This window comes from Stylophora pistillata, chromosome 5, assembly GCF_964205215.1.
Source record: "Stylophora pistillata chromosome 5, jaStyPist1.2, whole genome shotgun sequence".
Classification (NCBI taxonomy): Eukaryota; Metazoa; Cnidaria; class Anthozoa; order Scleractinia; family Pocilloporidae; genus Stylophora; species Stylophora pistillata.
The window spans coordinates 31,964,968-31,986,170 of NC_142523.1; the positions used below are offsets into that span (position 1 = coordinate 31,964,968).

Below are 21,203 nucleotides of genomic sequence, written 5' to 3' on the forward strand. Positions count from 1 at the left end.
TCAATTTTACTACATTTTTAGCTCCGATACAATGAAATATATGAAGTTCATATATTTTGAACTGCGGTATTAGATACGTATGATGCACGATCCTCGCAGTAGATAGCGCTATTTAAGCAATAGCGAAAATGAGACCTGAAAAAAATCAGGCCTGTACGGGATTCGAACCACTGACTGCAATAGTAGTGCAGCGCTCTACCAATTGAGCTAACAAGCCAACTGGGAGCAGGCCGTTAAGTTGATTCGTAAGAAACCCGTGAAAGTGATCTAATACCGCAGTTCAAAATATATGAACTTCATATATTTCATTGTATCTGATTTATCACTTTCACGGGTTTATTACGAATCAACTAAACGGCCTGCTCCCAGCTGGCTTGTTACCTCAATTGGTAGAGCGCTGCACTAGTATCGCAGAGGTCAGTGGTTTGAATCCCGTACAGGCCTGATTTTTTTCAGGTCTGATTTTCGCTATTGCTTAAATAGCGCTATCTACTGCGAGGATCGTGCATCATACATTAATAGCTCCCTTTCAATTTTAAGCTTATGCGTACGCTTACCACATCGTAGTTTATGGTATATTGGCTCATATATCATAATGGCTAAGCCAATGAAAAGTCTTGAATTGCATTATCGAATGATCCAGTTTTTAATAATTAGAGATATCTATATCTTTTGAGGTCATCAGCCTCGAATTCCACACTTATGACTAGCGAAAGAAGTTTAAAATATGATGCAGATCAACGGTTCAAAGCACATTTAAGCCTATTTTTTCTCACTGGGATGATGATGACCAAACATCATAACAAATCAAGTGAATTTAATTAATAGTTGTCAGTAAAACAATTGATATAGCCTGCAGGGTGCAGCTATTTAGAGACGTCATTAATGTGTTTGGTGTCGAAGCCAGATTAGCTTTCGCTTTCGTGTTCACCGGGTGCTTTTTTTATCACGGAGAGTAGCCTCTATTCTTTATCGCAAGAGGAGTACTACTATCTTGCTATGAGGTGTCTGAAAGTTTGACAACGGTAAGATGACTTTATTTCAGTTACACCTAAGGATAACCAAAACTACAACTGCTTTCAAGCGAGGTTAAATTAGTTTAAATGAAACCAAAAACCTTTCCGTCCTAAGATGGATGCGACATTCGCTTTAAAAGATTTGACGACTGTTTGGAGCAGAAAGATTAGCCAGCTCAGCAACAACGTGAAGTTTCACCACGCTCTCTTGTCCCATTCTTGAAATATCGTTTTGTGAAAGTGTAATTGATGCTATTTTGATACGCTTCACGATTTTATGACAAGATTTACTGAGTGTATCAACTTATCGGATGACCTCGAATGACTATGGAAAATAATTCTGATAAAGGCTTGAATAGACAGCGAAAAGTATATTTTCTTTGCCGATAATAATCAAAGTCCTGTCCCCGTTCCGATTTCAAATTTTGCAACTATTATGTTCCACCTCAATTGTAATCCTTGAGTGATCACAAGCGAGTTTGTTTCAAGTCTCATCAAGTCAACGAAGCGAACTGCAGCAAAAAACATTTCAACGATACGTGACTTGCTCGGGCTCTTAGTGCAGGTTCCCTCACAACACTATTCAGATTTTTCATTCGCGCTTACATCAAGCTAATCGAATCTGCGGTTGTCGTGTCAGTTTTGCGCTTTGTTATTATTCATGTATGCAGACTACGAGAAGAACGTCCATATTCTCCTTGCGTCGGTGTTTTTTCTTACTTATTTTCTTTCCGATTGCCTTACGCTCGTATTTTTTTTTTGTTTCAGTGTTTCTATTTGTGTATGTTTGACAAACCACTGGCATCGATTTCATGTGAATCACCTTTAGAGGTAACTATCACTTAATGATAATGAAAATAATGACTTTATTATTTTACTTATATAGCGCATTACGGTGCAGTGTACAATACTCTTTCGGGATGGTATAATAGCAAATAACGCATAAGGAATTTTAATATAATGTGAAACAGGGAGGGAGTAAGCTCCCTCTTACCCTTGTGTAAGCTGGGTAAGTTGGGTAAGCTCCATCATACCCTCCTTCTCACTTTTTACGCCAAGTAAGGTTATCGCACTCAAATTAACGATGAATTTTCCAGACCTTTGTTAAGCGAAAGAACTTTGAAAAATAATTAAGATTAACGTTTCAAGGCACATCCTAGTGTTGTTTTGCTTCGGACAGATAATGGACCAAGAATCAAACCAAAGCAAATTCAATAGTTTTCAGTAAAACAATTGATATAAAACCTGCAGGGTGCAGCTATTTAGGGAGGTAGATAATTTGTTTTGCCTCAAGGCCAAGGAAGTTTCCGCTTTCGAGTTCATAGAGTGTTTTGTTGACTAGTTTTTGTTGACTGAAAGGAGCCTATATTCTTTATCGCCGATGATAAATCACCACCTCAAGAGAAGTTTCCAAAACTTGACAGCAATAACTACCTTAATTTCACTTGCATGAAAGTTATGAGAAGCAGATAAGACTCTTTTCAAACGAAAAATACTTCCTCGAGTTCCTATATTGGAGGAGAAGGAGCTTCATGAGACCGTAAGAAGATGAAATTTGACCGTGATCTCTTCCATCTTCCTTAGCAGAAATTCCCATCAATCAGTGGAAATAGTGATGATGTTATTTTGATATGCTTTGTAATTTCCTAATCTAATATTCTGAGTTTATCAGCTCAACAAAAGAACTCCTATGTTTGGTTGGACACCAAATATCAATGCTTCAAAGCAGGTTGCTTGTTACTTCAAATGGATTTCTTAGCTCAAGTTAGAGGAAGTCTTTACCAGCTTTATTTTCAGTTTACTTCTCCCTTTAATTCAAGTTGACTTTTCTTCAACAGTCAAATTTTGTTTGGGCGAGTGCAACGAAACGTAACCAGGAAAAGTAAAAGATTCCACTTAATTGACGTAACCACAAAAGCCTGTCTTCATTACTTCAGCAAAACAAAAGCAGTTCAAATGGCCCGTTGATATGACGTCATGATCATTTGATCAACGCTTTACAAGTATTGTGCGGCCTTCCATATTTAAACCTCTCGAAGTGTCTTTTAAATTTCTTTATGGTCTTCTGGATATATAAGCCTCCTCTGAAGGCAGCCGCGAATTGTTGACACTTAAGTAGAGCGATAGGAGTTAGAACGATAATTTTGATTAATGGGTCAAAGTACATCAAAAGTGTCATTTTGCAGCGCCAGATTATGGACGAAAAACCGCAACAAAGTGGTTTTCAGTCCAAACATTTGCATAGTACCTGCAGGGTGCCGGCTGCTGTTTTGGGACGTGATTAATTTGGATTGCGACGAATCTAGATTAGCTTTCGCTTGCGAGTTCCTGAAGTGTTTTGTTGACTTCAGAAAGGAGCCTATATTATTTATGGCAGATGAAGTATCACCTCCTCACTAAAATGTTTCTATAACTTTGACAACGTTAAGTAAACTTTAATTTACTTACCTAAACGTTAAGTGTAGCAGATACAACTTGTTTCAAACGAACAAGACAGAAAACTTAATCCTTGACTCATCACGGGTTACACAAGCCGAGAAAAGAAAGTAAATAAATTTGCGAACTCTCGCGAAAGAAACCTCAAGGAACAGAAAATTGCAGGAACATAGTCGTGGTAGTACTAGATGCAAAAGGCTTACAATAACTGCTTTCGCTAGTAGGAATCCAGAGTGTCGAACGGCGTAGGAATTTTCTAATGTCCGTTAAACAAAGGGGTCAAAGCACTTCAAGTCTATTACTTTGCAGTAGGGACCGAGGGACCGAAAATCATAACAAACTATACACAAAATTTAAGTTAAAAAAAAGAAAAAATAGGAAAAACTATTACAACGATAAGTGAATCGTTTGGGCTCCCGGTGCGGGTCCCCTCGCAAATCATCCGCGCCGATAACAAGCTAATCGTGTCAGTTTTGCATGTTGTTATTATCCATGTATCCAGACTACGAGAAGAACTTTCATGTTTTCCTTGCGTCCGTTGTCTTTTGTGCTTTTTCTCTCCAGTCTCTCTTTTCAATTGCCTTTGGCACGCATTCTGTTTTTTTCAGTGTTTCTATCTGCGTACTTTTGACAAACCACTGTAAATCGCATTTGGAGGTAACTATCACGTAATAATAATGATGATAATAACTTTATCATTTTACTTTTATAGCGCATTACGGTGCGTCTAATGAATACCGACACTCTTTCGGACTGGCCATGGCATAGAAGAAAATATTACTTGAAGAACTGTAATTAAATGTGTAACAGGGAAGGAAGGGAGAGGAATGGGGTTGAATCACTATCACTAGTCGTTTACACTATTCTAATGGACTTTTGTATGACCTTCGTAAGTCGCAAAAAGCCAAATTGCAACCTATGCAGAATGCTGCGGCTAGACTTTTACTGAGTTTAAGTAAGTATTTGCATATTTCTCCTGCGCTTTGTCAACTTCACTGGTTACCAGTACAACATCGTGTTCATTTTAAGATCATAATTTTAACATTTAAAGCTATTCATGGATGGGCGCCTAGGTATATCATTGAACTAATTAACATGAAGCCTAGGTCTGTATACAATCTTAGATCAAATCAAAGTTTATTGCTTGACCCTCCTAAGGGGAAAATGCTTGCCACGTTGGGGGACAGATCATTTTCTGCTGCTGCCCCGTACTTTTGGAACGCTCTGCCAGCTGAATTACGTGATATTCAATCATTTTCCATTTTTAAATGTAAGCTGAAACCTTATTTATTTCGTGCAACTTTCTCAAAGTACCCTGTCTGACAATTATTTTTATTAGTATTACTAATTAAGTCTCTTATTAACATCCTTATTCCTAATTAAGATCCTTATTATGGATATTCCATATCATTCTTATTTTTAGCATACATTGTTAATATTAATGTACCGTAATTAGTTTTATAAATTTGAATTTACTGTAGTATTCTAAGTTGATAAGCGCTGTTGATCATTGAATGAAAATAGCGCTCTAGAACTTATTAAGTTATTATATTATTATGAATAAGCTCCATCTTTTGCTCCGATCTTAATTCTTTACTCTAAGTAAGGTTATCACACTCACGTTAGCGAAGAATCTTCTAGACTTTTGTAGAACGAAAAAAGTTTGAAAAATGATTAAGATTAACGGATCACGGTACATCCTAGTGTTATTTTGATGCTGTAGAGTGCATTTGCTATGAAAAGATGGGACGATTACTTGGAGAGAAGGAGCTTCATGAGACCGTAAGAAGATAAAATTTTTTAGTGATTTCATCCATCTTCCTTGGCATAAATTCCCATAAATAAATGAAAATGGTATCTATGTTATTTGAAACGCTTTGCAATTTCCTTATCTGATATTCTGAGTGTATCAACTCAATGAATGAGCACACGAAAGAAAACTGCTACAAAATTATCTAAGTTGAGGAATTTATGGCGGAAGATACAGCTCTATTCCATAGTTATGGACCTCCTGCGGCGCATTAGCGTTACTTCAAGAGTTCTCGCAGCGCACTTAAGGCAATTTTTTTACTGAATTTTTTCTGTTTTGACTCACATGACGGACTTCGTGCAGGAAAAGGAAAGAAGGAACTTTATTTTAAAACCCGGGTTGTTGAGGCTGATTAGGCATATTAGCAATACATGCTAATATGCCGAGCAAACTAAATAAGTGCTTAAAAGTCCCCACCGTCATGAGGCAGACTAGTGGGCTATTTACAGAGTGCAGCCGAGAAGTTGAACCAGGGGCAACCGAGAACAAATCTAGTGAGTGGCAGGGTGGAGGACTTGAACCCGGGACACCGGATTACAAGTCCAGCACCCTAACCACTCGGCCACGCCGCCTCCACGGGGGCCTACCACGCGGCCGAAAAGGAGGGACTTCTCGTAGTCTAGATAGCTGCTTCCGTTGTCGAAAAGAGTAATAATTTTCAAAATTCATTAAACATGCGTTTCAAAGCGCCTCAAATCTCTGTGTTATTTTGCGGTAGGGAATGATGGACCGAAAATCATAACAAACTATACACATAGACAGGTAAAAACGAGCGATATAATATCCCGACGTTTCGGCGACTTCATGGCGCCATTATCAAGGGTACAAATGAAAATAAAATTAACAAATGCGAGTACAAGAGTTACAACTAATTTACATAGGGGAGGTAGCTACCCAAATACTTTAGCACGGATAGAATCCGTTTGCACGTTCCAACTCGGTTTTAATTGTTTGATGTAAAGCATCTCGTTGACAAGACAATCGAATTTCTTCATGCACTTCTTGAGAACTTTGAAACAGCTAAGAAGGTCCTCAGGGACAGCACCTGCGTGGTCGATGTCGTCGTGCTTGCGTACTGAAGATGACGTGCTCTTATGGCTATTCACGCGGGCATATAAATGCCCGCGTGTGTAACCAACATATCTCCCTGTATTACACAGGCTACATTTAAATTGGTACACTACGCACTTACTATTACTAAAGGTGTAGTCTGATCGTCCGGGTGAGTGTAGTCCTGAGAAGGACTGTTGTCGGTGGCAGTGACTGACGTTTCGACAACCTGTGCGGAAGTCATCATCAGAGTCAAGTGAATGATTGTTGTCAGTAGAATGTTCTTATTCCAGTTCGTGTGAAATGATCGGTTGGTTTTGCCGTGATGTTATTGGCGGTAAGACTCAAGTGACAACTAGTATGTGAGTCGACAGACAGCTTATCCGACGAGGACAAATACCTTCACCGTGTTTTTATGAAGAACAACTACAACAACGACTTCATCCGATGAAACACTCACCGCCTTACTACCACTACCGAAACAAACGACACCGCAACCCCGACGACTACAGCAACCATACCGTACATAAAAGGTATGTCTGAAAACATCTCGCGCATCTTACTACCCTTCACTATCCGCGTCGCCCACAAACCCATCACCACACTACGTCAGTTACTAACCAACGTTAAAGACAAAGACGAACCGAGGAACAGACAGGGAACGATTTATAAGATCAATTGTTCCGACTGCCAAGCCTCCTACATCGGTGAGACTGGCAGAAACCTCACAACAAGACTGACTGAACACAGACGGGCGACGAGGAAAGGTGATGTCAGCAATCACATTGCTGAACACCATCGACTTACCAACCTCAACATTGACTGGGACTCTGCGCAATGCCTAACCTACAGCATTGACTATTTTCAACGACTGACTCTGGAAAGCTGGTTTACTAACTTAGAACAGACTCCCCTAAACAGATGTCAACAACTACCCGCACCATACAAACGACTCATTCACGACATAAACATCACAAACGACCGAAAAAGAACAACCTAACTTTACCGACAGACCGAAACAGACCAATCACGACCGACTTACGTCACTTGAGTCTTACAGCCAATAACATCACGGCAAAACCAACCGATCATTTCACACGAACTGGAATAAGAACATTCTACTGACAACAATCATTCACTTGACTCTGATGATGACTTCCGCACAGGTTGTCGAAACGTCAGTCACTGCCACCGACAACAGTCCTTCTCAGGACTACACTCACCCGGACGATCTGACTACACCTTCACATGTTACCCCCGGGTTCAAACCATTTACTGCACTGCTATTACTACTATTACTACTAAGTACCACTGTTACTAGTTTTATAGCATTATAATACACTATACTGTAACATACTAACACAGATATTACTACTTCTAGTATTGCAATTAGCTTAACCAGTTACTTATTTATTAGCCACTTTTTATGAAATTTATCTTAAGTATTATTCTTCATACACACATATTTTACTATTTCAAACTTATTTTTAACCTTTAATTTGAAGCCAGTTATATAGGGTAATATTTGAGCTTTTCTGCAATCCCATAAATAGAAGTATAGAAGTATAGAAGGTATCTTGCTCTTCACTGCCGTTAAATATGTTTATATTGAAGTTTTGTCGCTTAATTCACTTTGTTTTCACCTCCGATGTAGATAAGAACGTTTCTATTGTAAGCAAACGGCTTGGAGTCTTCTTCGTGCGAGCCGATCACGATCCACAACAGCAGTGAAAAGACAAATAATACCATCAATCAGCATTATTTGTTCCTCAAGGCACTGGGACAAGCCTCGCTGGTAATTACATTGTGTCATGCTGTAATTTAGTTGTTTCTGTTGCGGACCAGGATTGCTTATTATGAAACTGAAACGAATTATCTACCGTTCCCTTTTAGAAAACAACAAGAGATACCAGTCTTCGCTCGGGATAGAGGATCACGTACTTCCTTGCCATTCAGTATATTGGGTATGTTTTCAAGATGATGTAAGCTTAAATAGACTGGAAAAACTATATTTCTTTGCCTATAATCGTGAAAGTCCTATCCCCGTAGATACTTATGACTCGATCGCCTCAATTGTAATTCTTGATCCTCTATCAGACTCTCACAGCCGTGTTTATTTCAAGTCTCATGAAGTTTACGAAGAGAAATGCAGCAAAAAATATTTCAACGTCAAGTGAATCGCTCAGTTTCTCAGTGCGGGTCGCCTCGCATTTTATCCGCGCCGATATCAAGCTAATCGTGTCAGTTTTGCGCGTTGTTATTATCCATGTATCCAGACTACGAGAAGAACGTTCATATTGTCCTTGGGTCGGTTTTCTTTTGTGTTTTTTACTTCCACCCTCTCTTTTCGATTGCTTTTGGCACGCATTCTGTTTGTCTCACTGTTTCTATCTGTGTACATTTGACAAATCACTGGCAACGATTTCATGGCATAGAAGAAAATATTACTAAAGGAACTGTAATTAAATATTAAATGCGAAATAGGGAGGACCGAGAGAGAGAGGGGGGGAGTGGATAAGCTCCATCTTTTCTCTCTTTCACTTTTTAAGCTAAGTACGGGTTATTTCACTCACGTTAGCGAATAATTTTGCAGACTTTTGTAGAGCGAATCAAAGCGTTATTTTGCTGCGGACAGATAATGGAACGAGGATCAAACCAAAGTGAATTCAATAGTTGTCAGTACAACAATTGATATTAAACCTTCAGGGTGCAGCTATTTGTGCTTTGCCTCGAGGCCAAATAAGTTTTCGCTTTCGAATTCGTCGAGTGTTCTGTTGAATACAGAAAGCAGCCTATATTTTCAATAGCAAATGATAAATCACCACCTCACGAAAAGTTTCCAAAACTTGGCAGCAGCAAGTATCATAATTTCATTTGGATGAAAGTTATGGGTAGAAGATACAACTCTTTTCAAACGAAAAATACTTCCTAGAATTTCTATATTGGAAGAGAAGGAGCTTCATGAGACCGTAACAAGATAAAATTTAACTGTGATTTCTTTCATCTTCCTTAACACAAATTCCCCTAAATCAATGAAAATGTATACTCAACAAAAGAACTCCTGTGTTTGGTTGGGCACCGAATATCTTCAATACATCAAAGCAGGTTGCTTGTTATTTCAAATAGATTTCTTAGCTCAAGCTAGAGAAGGTCTTTACCGGCTCTATTTTCAGTTTAAGTCGTCCTTTCATTCAAGTTGACTATTTTTCAACGATCAAAGTTTCTTTGGGTGAGTGCAAAGAAACGTAACCAGGAAAATACAAACTATTTTCTTTTAACTGACGTAACCTAAAAACCTGTCTTTCTTACCTCAGCAAAACAAAAGCAGTTCAAATGGCCCACTGATATGGCGTCATAATTATTCGATCATCGCTTTTTAAGTATTGTGCGGCCTTCCAATTAAATCTCTCGAAGTCTCTTGTCCTGTCTTGCTTAGAGACGTGATTAATGTGCATCGCGACGAAGCCAGATTAGCTTTCGCATGCGAGTTCCTCAAGTGTTTTGTTGACTACAGAAAGCAGTCTATATTCTTTACCGCTGATAAAGTATTATTACCTCACGAAAAAAGTTTCTAGAACTTTGACAACTTGAAGCAAACCTTAATTCACTTACCTGAAAGTTATGCGTAGCAGATACAACTCGTTTCAAACCAAAAAGAAACAAGCGAACATTGTAGAATACTTGTCTTGATACGAAACACGCTGCAGGAGAAGCAGCGTAATACAGAAAACTAGTTTCGCAAAAAGATAAAATTGCACTGCGACTTCTGCCATCGTCGCTTTAAGTTAGAAAAGAGATGTTTGTGACCTTACGTTCTTTTGATACTCTAACTGATATGATCCATTGTCTAATATGCTGACCGTATCAAATGAACGAAAGACGGAACTGTTTAGTTAAGTTGTCAGTAATTATGAAAAACGCAAGGGGCAAAAAGCAGCGGACTACGGCTGCCACAGCTTTATTAAAGCTACAGAATTTTTGTTGGGAGAATCATCCATTGTTTTAAGGACTAGAGGTGGAAGAGATAAGAGGACCTCAGGAAATAAAATTTTGTTTAGTGCCACAGTATACCAGCACTGCAGTGCCACAGTATACCAGCACCTCAGTGCCACAGTATACCAGCACTGCAGTGCCACAGTATACCAGCACTGTAGTGTTAGTTCCAGAACTCAGTGAGATAAACCAGCTGCGAAAAAACTGCCAAAGCCTTTGAAGCTTTTGAGATCTAATGTCCGTGAGATGAAGAAGAAACGAAATAAATAGCGAACAAAACAAGTGGTTTTCGTGAAATGTCCTCTTAAATTCTTTCCAAACGTCAATATTGCATAAAAGAACGCTTATTATGTCAAATGTATTTCTTGGCTAAGGCTGAAAAGAATTCTGTTTGTCTACCAATTTTTAACAGAGACCCCGCTAAGTCATTTTCACTTATCTTTCATTACGCATGACTTGCTGCGAAAGTAAGCCTTGACTGATAACAGTTACATAAGCCGTAAACAAAAAGTAGATACATTTGCAAATTCTTGCAAAAGAAACCTTAAGCAACAGAAACCCAGAGCAAATCTGTGGCAGCACTAGATGCAAAAGGCTTCCTTCCGCTGTTAGGAGCCGTCTAGATTGTCAAACAGCATGGGAATTTGTAATATTCATTTACTAATCAGATCAAAGTCGTTCAAATCTCTGTGTTACTTTGCGGTAAGAAGTGATGGACCAGAAATCATAAAAAAACTATTCTTAATACTTCTCAAACAAAAGAAAAATAGATGACATGTTGCCATGTATGTGTTTAATAATAGATGACAAAAGTGTCATGTGAGGCGCAGCAGAGTGTGTCACTGATGTTCTTACTATTTTGACGTCTTCTGTGATCTATTACTAAACAGACCAACGCCATCATGGATGATCTATTATTCAATTGATTATTACTTATATAGCGCAAAATACATGTGGATATGATCTAAAGCACTAGAGTTCTGATTGTTTTATATGATAAATGCGTCTGTCCTCCAATCGATCATAGATAAGAACCAATCACAATGCCAGCTTTACTTAGCTTATGACACATAAAACACCGGATATGCTGCTGTGTGCATCTTTAAATGCATGTGATTCTTAACTATTCAACCTTTGATTGCAGACAGTTTAAGTATACCAAAGGTTTCTCAAGCTTCCAGAATGGTATGTATTATCTAAGTTACTGATTCAAGTGAGTTCCAGATAACTTTTTTCTCTGAATTTGCTTTTTTTATCGATCTATAGCTTCAGAGTGATAATTTCCATTCGTGGAGAAACCTCCGTTCACGAGTTGACGTACATTAAAGTTAACCGTCAAGTGTGGTGAGTATCAATTTATACAGTACGCTGGGAATTTATTTCGGCTCTTTATTATAGGCAAATTCATTACCTGACGAGGGATTCGTGCGATATCAGTTTTTGCAGGAAAGTTAACGCGAATTTGACGAGTTAGGTGATCGATTTTCCTTAAGTCGCATATTTGAACAAAAACTAGTAAAATCAGAGTTAACTTCGTTTGCTTCTTCGGATGAGAAAAAAAAATAGAGGCTGATAGTTTCTAAAGAAATTGTTCGGGGCTGCGTCGGTGGGGGTAACGAGATAATTTGAATACATCAACAAAGTTGAAATGGTCAATTGGCCACCTTTACGATTATAAAAGCTGACGTTTCGAGCATTAGCCCTTCGCTCCGTCGAAGGGCTAACGCTCAAAACGTCAGCTTTTATAATCGTAACGGTGGGCAATTTACCATTTCAACTTTGTTGATATATTTAAATTATATTGAGAAAAAAAAATTATGTGAAGTTGTTAAAAAGTAACCTTGACTCTTCGCTGCTCAATTTTCCTTCATATCCTTAGTCCTGGCGTCAATTTAGCCCCACCTGTGAATAAAGGAAATAGACTTCCTTGTTTCTGACCCACCCCTTTCCTACAAAAACATGTCTAAGCGCGTATCGGTAGATCTTGACACATATACTATTTTCAAAGACAACCCTAATACGTATTAACAAAACTTCGGTTTTGCTCAGGTTCAAACAAGAAATGGCCGCTGCATTTGAATACACAGAAGAGCAGCTAAATTACTTCAGGATTTGTTACGTTGTCACTGATATTATAACAGAGGGTCTGCGAACAATCTTTAAACAAGAATGGGACAGTCGCCACAAGACCACACTAGGAGAATGGAAAGATCAACCTAAAAATGGAATGGACTTTTGGAATGGGGAGTCCCCTAAGAAGAGAAGCAAAAACGCTCGGCTGTTATCAACCATGAGGAATGGCGATAGAGCTGATTGGGATTGTACCATGCTGTTTTACGCTATTCGTTTTTCAGATTGTATCCACGGTCTCAATTCAGTGGTTCGATCAAACGTAGATAAACTAAGAAATATTCGGAATGAAATCGCACATGACGAAGCAGGCCAACTCTGTGACGGAGATTTCAATATCGTTATATCGCGGGTGAAAACTGCATTCGTCGCCCTGAGTCTTCCCACATTAAAAATCAATGAAGTCCAAAATCAAACAACCTTCCCCACAGAGGAGTTAAGTGAAGTTTTAAGAGAGGTTAACGACCTGAGACAAAAACTTAAAGAGAAGGAAAAGGAACTTAAAGGAAAAGAAGAACAGAGGCTTGCCTTGCAAGAACAGTTACTCGCAGATGTCTCTCCATTTTGCATTCTCCCTCCTAAACCAACACACGACATCGCTGCTCGAGAATCTGAGGTTGATGACATTATGCGAAACCTGCAAACATTAAAACGCACCGATGATGGGATGAGCATACTGTATTTGTCAGGAAATCCAGGAAGTGGCAAATCTCAGCTGGCCCGCTTAGCAGCCAAGCGATTCTACGACGAAGTCAAAGAAACACCTTCCGCAGCTTCATTTGTCATGACACTGAATGCTGAAAGCCCAGAAACAATTTTGAATTCGTATGTCGATTTTGCTCAACATTGCAAATGTCCCGGATATGAAATAACAAACACTTACGGCTCGAACGATTTGAACACAGACGAGAAGATTTCATATCTCAAGACCCTAATAAGTGCACAAATTAAGCATTACACTTCATGGCTGGTGGTAGTTGATAATGGGAACTCTCTTTCAAGCGGTCATTTGCCTGATACAGGAAACGAGGTATGGGCAAGGGGCCAGATGCTAATAACAACGCAGGGCACTGCGTCTATGCCGTTAGCAAGCTCTTCCGTACAAAACATTTCCGTCAGTGCAGGAATGCAACCTAACGACGCATGCTCTTTGTTGAACATTCTTTCTGATATCCCAATTAATGACATAGAGAAAGAAGTTGCTAAGGTATTAGACTACCAGCCACTTGCCCTAGCGGCTGCAGCAACGTATGTGCGACAAGTTCGTCAGAGTAAGGTATCCTCGAAATTTGGCTGGAGCGACTACCTGAAGAAATTGGAAGAGGGGAAACGAAGTGCTACTGAAATCAGACTTGCTGAGAGCAATCCAAGCTATCCAAACTCCATGAGCAAAGTAATAACACTCGCTGTCGAAAAGGCGATGGCGGACGATATAATTTTCCATCACATCTTCAATTTTCTTTCTGTGTGTGCATTACAGCCGATCCTTCAAGAAGCTGTTATCGAGTACATCAGAGCAGTAGATGAAGATTTTGAAGATGAAGAGATGATGAGAATGAGAATGAATCAATGTTCATTATTGCTGATTGAAGAGAAAGAAGAAGAGGAAGAAGAAGAGGAAGAAGAAGAAAAAGTGAGTGGTGTCTATATTCGAGCTCATGGTATTGTTCACGATGTTATTAAATCTGCGGCGAAAGATTGGACAAAGGATGAAGTTTACGAAGTGGTATATGGGGCTGTAATGTCATTCTCAAAATTCGAAAAATTAGCTTCTATTGATGTGGGAACAAAATTAGCTCCCCATTTAAAGATGTTAAGCTTAAAACTTGAACATGTGGTAATTAGAAGAGAAAAGCCAGAATTCTCCGAAAGAGCAATTAAGTCTTTGAGTTCTTACGCTGGTGGCCTTTGCACCCTCGGTGACATGTGCCATGACCACAGTGAGTTTGGAGCAGCGATAGTCTTTTATAAATTGCAGTTAAAAATGATTGAATCAAATCACGAAGGAGGGGACCTGAAAAAAGCAGCATGTTACAGCAAATTGGGTATTGTACATAGGGAGCTGGGAAAAACAGATCAAGCAAAAGAATACTATAATCATGCACTGGAGATTCGTCAGAAGAAGCTGGGACCTGATCATGTTGATGTTGCAGCCTCTTACAACAATCTGGGTAATTTACACAAAGCGCTGGGCGAAACAGATCAAGCAAAAGACTACCATAAGCGTGCACTGGAGATTCGTCTGAAGAAACTGGGACCTGATCATGTTGATGTTGCAGCCTCTTACAACAATCTGGGTAATTTACACAGTAACCTGGGCGAAACAGATCAAGCAAAAGACTACCATAAGCGTGCACTGGAGATTCGTCTGAAGAAACTAGGACCTGATCATGTTGATGTTGCAGCCTCTTACAACAATCTGGGTAATTTACACAGTGACCTGGGCGAAACAGATCAAGCAAAAGACTACCATAAGCGTGCACTGGAGATTAAGCTGAAGAAAATGGGACCTGATCATGTTGATGTTGCAGCCTCTTACAACAATCTGGGTATGTTACACAGTGACCTGGGCGAAACAGATCAAGCAAAAGACTACCATAAGCGTGCACTGGAGATTCGTCTGAAGAAACTGGGACCTGAACACGTTGATGTTGCAGCCTCTTACAACAATCTGGGTATGTTACACAGTGACCTGGGCGAAACAGATCAAGCAAAAGACTACCATAAGCGTGCACTGGAGATTCGTCTGAAGACGCTAGGACCTGATCACGTTGAAGTTGCAACCTCTTACAACAATCTGGGTGGTTTACACAGGAACCTGGGCGAAACAGATCAAGCAAAAGACTACGATAAGCGTGCACTGGAGATTCGTCTGAAGAAACTGGGACCTGATCATGTTAATGTTGCAGCCTCTTACAACAATCTGGGTAATTTACACAGTGACCTGGGCGAAACAGATCAAGCAAAAGACTGCCATAAGCGTGCACTGGAGATTCGTATGAAGAAACTGGGACCTGATCATGTTCATGTTGCAGCCTCTTACAACAATCTGGGTAATTTACACAGTAAACTGGGCGAAACAGATCAAGCAAAAGACTACCATAAGCGTGCACTGGAGATTCGTCTGAAGAAACTGGGACCTGATCATGTTCATGTTGCAGCCTCTTACAACAGTCTGGGTAATTTACACAGTAACCTGGGCGAAACAGATCAAGCAAAAGACTACCATAAGCGTGCACTGGAGATTCGTCTGAAGAAACTGGGACCTGATCATGTTGATGTTGCAGCCTCTTACAACAATCTGGGTAATTTACACAAAGCGCTGGGCGAAACAGATCAAGCAAAAGACTACTATAATCATGCACTGGAGATTCATCTGAAGAAGCTGGGAACTGATCATGTTATAGTTGCAGCCTCTTACAACAATCTGGGTAATTTACACAGTGACCTGGGCGAAACAGATCAAGCAAAAGACTACTATAATCATGCACTGGAGATTCATCTGAAGAAGCTGGGAACTGATCATGTTAATGTTGCAGCCTCTTACAACAATCTGGGTAATTTACACAAAGCGCTGGGCGAAACAGATCAAGCAAAAGACTACTATAATCATACACTGGAGATTCATCTGAAGAAGCTTGGAACTGATCATGTTATAGTTGCAAACTCTTACAACAATCTGGGTAATTTACACAAAGCGCTGGGCGAAACAGATCAAGCAAAAGACTACCATAAGCGTGCACTGGAGATTCGTCTGAAGAAACTGGGACCTGAACACGTTGATGTTGCAGCCTCTTACAACAATCTGGGTATGTTACACAGTGACCTGGGCGAAACGGATCAAGCAAAAGACTACCTTAAGCGTGCACTGGAGATTCGTCTGAAGACGCTAGGACCTGATCATGTTGATGTTGCAGCCTCTTACAAGAATCTGGGTAATTTGCACAGTGACCTGGGCGAACTCCAAGAGGCCAAGCATTGTCTTGATCGTGCACTGGTAATTTTTATTTCGAGATACGGTCAAGATCATGTTAGGGTACGAGAGGTCAGGAGGAACTTATCTCGGGTACAACAGAAAAGGAGGTGCGTCGTGAATTAAGGTTTAAGCTGCTTTGAAAAGAAGAAAAGATGGACTTGTAGATAGTCTAGAAACTGGGCTAATTTATAAACGGTGAAGGCCTTTAATTCTTTTTAGACGTTGCTGTCCCTTTGCTGGAGAAGTTTCGCCAGAATCTAGACCGTTTTGATATTTTCGTTATATTTGATATCATTTGAGCTTCTTCTATCCTGATCTGCAAACTCTGTGATCGGAGACAGTTTAAAGACGTTTCCTTGCTTGAAGTCCCACGTTCCAGGACAAAATCGTTTATGAGTCGCCATATGGTGCTGCTTCTTCTGAATTATGACTTTTGATTGATTGGCTTGTGTACATATCACTCTCTTCTTATCAGCAACGTATATTTATAAAGTAAAAGATAGCCTGGTGGTTTCGTTATGTTTTATTTTTGATGGAACTTAAACTAAAAACAGGCTCCTCCTGTAAGAAGGAGTATAATTGACAAGGTTTCCAACTGAATAGCTCAGGACTTAATAGCCCTGTAGATCTCAGTCTGAGAAGTTTCAAAGTATTGTAATAGATTAAGAGACTCCTTGTGATATTACCTTAGAATTTGAAATTTCGTTGAAGTGGAGACATAAACGCTTTATCTATTATTTTCTCATACATTCTTAGATGAATGTCGCGCGTTAACTACAGAGTGTACGAGGAGCTTCGTTTAATCGGGATGATTAGGTCTAGTAATGGTTGATTTCGACTCGGTGCATCTCAGTTCACCGATCTTTAGAATAATGACGGACTATGTATACGTTAGCCTTTTGTGAGAGCTTACATAAGTTTATATATTTGTTTACGGTCAAATGTGGGATCGTAAGAGATGATGTTTTTTTCAAATACACGGACATGTGTTTGCATCAAATAGATACTTGTGTGGTTATTATCTTTCGATTTTACTTTTGGAGCGTGCAGTGCCCCCACTCCACCAAGATTATTCAAGCATGATTTGTTTTAGCGTCGCCCCTTTGGCAAGCTCGTTATCTTCTTTTTCATTATATCGGGTGAAACCCGAAGAGAGTGCCAAACTTTAGCAGCGGCTTCAGTTGTGTATCCCTGGTGCTTGTTTCATTTTTCTTCCCCATCCCCCGGGCCAAAAACCTTTATGTACACCTTTGGTTTAGATCCGTTGGTGAGGTTGCCGTGTACGTCGTTCCCTCCGGTTTGATGACTCTGTTTATGACGTAGACAAGTCACATGGACTTTTGTTCGATCATAAAACAGTCAACTTATGTGTTTTCTGAAGCTTTCGATTACAATGTTCTTCTTGACCTTTTTTATTTTCAATTGTGAACATTTGTGAAAAGAGGAAAACCTCACAGCTTTGAAAATGGCTTTTCGTCGCGCAAATTAAAATGGATAGAGCAAAGAAGCACAACACCCACAAAGAATAAAGCATGTTTTATCATGAATTTGCAACTCTACATCACACTTATAGGTCGTGGTAGTACAGACCCTACAGCGTTCGGTCCATCCTAACCCAATGAGGGCCAATATGCCCCAGGACAGTTTGAGCAGGTGAGGTTAATAATAAATGATTTATTAGAGGGCAGTCTGACCAAAATTTGCCGATTTTCGAGAACAAAAATACAAGGTGTTCAGGCGCATTGCAATTTGAAAAACATTTGATCCTTTATTTAAGGAAAACCGACGGTAAGAGTTTAAAACAAACATAGAGGAAAAGGTAGTAGAAGAGGCCTCGTGGTAACTTACTGAACGGCGCATGCGTGCGCGCGATTGCATAATAATACGTCGGAACACACGGCCTACGACCGTTTCCGCGAAAACGGTCCGTATGGCAAAATCCCAACCGAGTAAAAACTAATCACAGCGCTCGGATTTACCTCAAGACTACTTAGCCGTATGAAACTATCAAAGTGACCCTACGGGGGACCCATAGATATATTATGCAGAATACAATTGTTTATTTCATGCGGTCAAGTCTAAGGTTAAAAAGTAAACGTGATATTTAATTCTTATACCCCCTTAACAATGACTAAGTTCTTAATAGGGAATAGTCGGTAGTTCAAATTTTGGTAAATGTTTATCCCACCTACTTGTCCGGCACAAAATTAGCCATCATCCCTACAACAATAGCTTCACCAATCATTGATAAGGTACATGCCATCGGTGCCATGAGGCAATTTTCATGAAGCAGAATACAAATTAACATTTGAATCAGTGTCTGAATGATTAATATATTGTGTTTCAATGAATTGTTGTGGAAACTTTGGTAAAAAGTAGAAAACATTTTTCAAAGCATTTTGAATGGATAATTAATGGCTAGTGTTTCAAGACAAGGGCTACCTGAATTTAAACTGATAAGAACGTCTTGGGCTGAGATTCGATGGCCCGAAAATGTAGGCAGGGTAAATCATAGATCACGAATTATGAATGAACCCAAGAGGAACATAAATGGTTTAAATGGAGGCTTGTTTTAAACAATAACAAGGCGAAACCACAACATCGGGAGCTACATTCCCTACACTTTGCGAAAGGTCATGAGCTACTTAAACGTGCACCTGCTCTTTTATACAGAGAAGATGCAGCAGACGGGGCCTTTTGTGTTAATTGTCCTTCTCTAAGAAGACTAGAATGTCTAACCCCTTGCAGATGTCATAGCAAAAGTAGCGCATGCTCCTGAGTTCTATAAAGACCCTGAGTGTTAGTCTGCCCTGAAGCTTGAACCAGACCTCTAACCTTAGACCTCGGAGCTAAAGTCGCCCAGGAGCCATCAAACTCGCCAAATTGAGAAGCACTCTATTTTTTTTTTACTAGGTATGAACAGACTATCCTGCAATTGTCCTGCTCGTGATGTTGATGATTTACAGAGTCGCATACTAAGAAATGTTATGTTTACAACAATGAGTAGTGGAAATATGATAATTTTGTTGTCTTTATTTGAAAATGATGTGGTGTTCCAAGGATTTTTGGACGATTGTAGTTTGCTGGTGTATGAGGCTGAAAATCAAGGAGGTAACAATGTACTAGAAGGAACGAGAATGGCGATCATGAGGAATGATTTATATTAACATACCTTCCAAGGTAAGTAATGTAGCGGCCGAGTTCTGATTTTGGACGCTTGCGGCCAATTTTTTAATTTTGGAAACTGGTGTATGATTTTTTTTTTTTTTTTTTTTTTTTAATTTTGACGGTAGTGTCTGATTTTTGACAAAGGGGCCGATTTTTCGATTTTGGACAGCAAATGATCAGTTATCCAAACAAGTCAATTATCCTAGACTCCAAGCGCGCCTCCAACTAGACCAGCGGTGGCCAAGAAGAAATGAGAAGAAAACTCACTTGTGATTTCAATGGTGAAGTTACAAGTGACATTGTTTCCTAATTGGTCCATTGCATGATACAGAATAACACGATTCCTCTATTGAACGATTGAGGAGGTTGGTGGATTTGCTGATCATGAGTTGCCCGTAGCAACCGGTTTCGTGCAGGTAACCGACGATAAAAACTTTTCTCCTTCAGCATAAGATGACATGGGGTTTTTTGGACATGTGACACCAAACGTGAGAGGAACAGGATCTGGAATGGAAAAGAGTTCGTTAGTTTCAAGCGAAAGAACAGACATAAATCAAGCTGACATATCACCTGAGGTCAACTCTAACCTGACCTTCGTACAGACTTTTACTATTTTTCACAATAGAAATGACGCATGGAACACTCATCGATTTCCCAATCTTTCAGCTCGCAAATAATTTATTTTTATCAGCACTTGCACAAAATATCTCCTTGGCTCGTTATCAAAATGGCAGAACCTATTATCAGTCGGATCGAGTACTGGCTTGGTTAACGGGAACAGACAAAAGGCTTTCAAATCTTTCCCGAAATAATTTTCAACTGGGAAATAACAGTTTCCCATAAAATAATGAACAATTAAAACTTATGATCACACAAACACAATAACATACGCGAAAACGTTTATCGGAGGCAAAAAGCTCGATATAGTTTAAAGGTGGCAAGTTATGGGTAAACAAGTTGTGTACACAAAACTTATTGAAAAAAACTGCTGGACACAAAAATAAAAACTGCGGACGTAACACAAAGTTCGTACTGATATAGAAACCAGAAGAGAACTTAAGTTCCAGAAAACATGGTTAGGTAGTTATTTAAAGCCCTCTCTATTCAACTATTTCTTAGAGGGAATTTTCTGTGTAATAACAATGGTATAGGGTAAAATATAGACTGGACTGGACTGTTTTTTGGAGGTTTTTTTGGACGATTTTTTTTACCGATTTTTTGGACCATTTTTTAAGGGGGGCGGCACACCTTTAGTACTCAGGGAGGAGTGGGTGCAGTCGAAAAGTACTGAGGGAGGGGTTTGGAAGAGTTTTGTTGCTCAGGGAGAGGTGGTAGGTGGTTGTAATTGTAAACACTACTGGTTAATGGAGTTTTTACTCGATCGTACAGGTTATCTTAATCGGTTTTTCGACTGCCTTCAATCAAAATGTTTGCGCTGGGCCGCGGTGTTTCTTTAATAATTAGTAATGCGAAAATGCCACGTATACACTGGACGTAAATTTTTATTGAAAATATCGCGTTTACGATCTTCCACTGTAGAGTTACTAGTCAGGCGTAGGTTATGCGTGTGCCTTTCGAGTCGACTTGTGCACCATCAGTTTTTCTTTGGGTATACAGTTTGTAA

The 21,203-nt window shown here is 39.5% G+C and overlaps 2 protein-coding genes across 2 annotated transcripts in view; one reads left to right on the forward strand and one right to left on the reverse strand.

Annotated features, from left to right (window-relative positions):
• The window catches only part of LOC148731466 (uncharacterized), a 424,262-nt gene that overhangs the window by 201,330 nt on the left and 201,729 nt on the right, over window positions 1-21,203 (reverse strand). The window lies entirely within an intron of this gene.
• Window positions 892-17,415, forward strand: LOC148731480 (uncharacterized). The gene is made up of 7 exons (XM_088761083.1): window positions 892-1,025; window positions 1,785-1,847; window positions 2,855-8,107; window positions 8,206-8,276; window positions 11,450-11,490; window positions 11,572-11,649; window positions 12,355-17,415. Exon 7 carries the CDS (start codon window positions 12,368-12,370, stop codon window positions 16,532-16,534), a length of 4,167 nt encoding a protein of 1,388 aa, XP_088617209.1. The 5' UTR covers window positions 892-1,025; window positions 1,785-1,847; window positions 2,855-8,107; window positions 8,206-8,276; window positions 11,450-11,490; window positions 11,572-11,649; window positions 12,355-12,367; the 3' UTR covers window positions 16,535-17,415.

Coding starts and splice junctions, on each gene's coding strand:
- LOC148731480 (XM_088761083.1), top strand. CDS start 12,368: ATGGCCGCTGCATTTGAATACACAGAAGAGCAGCTAAATTACTTCAGG.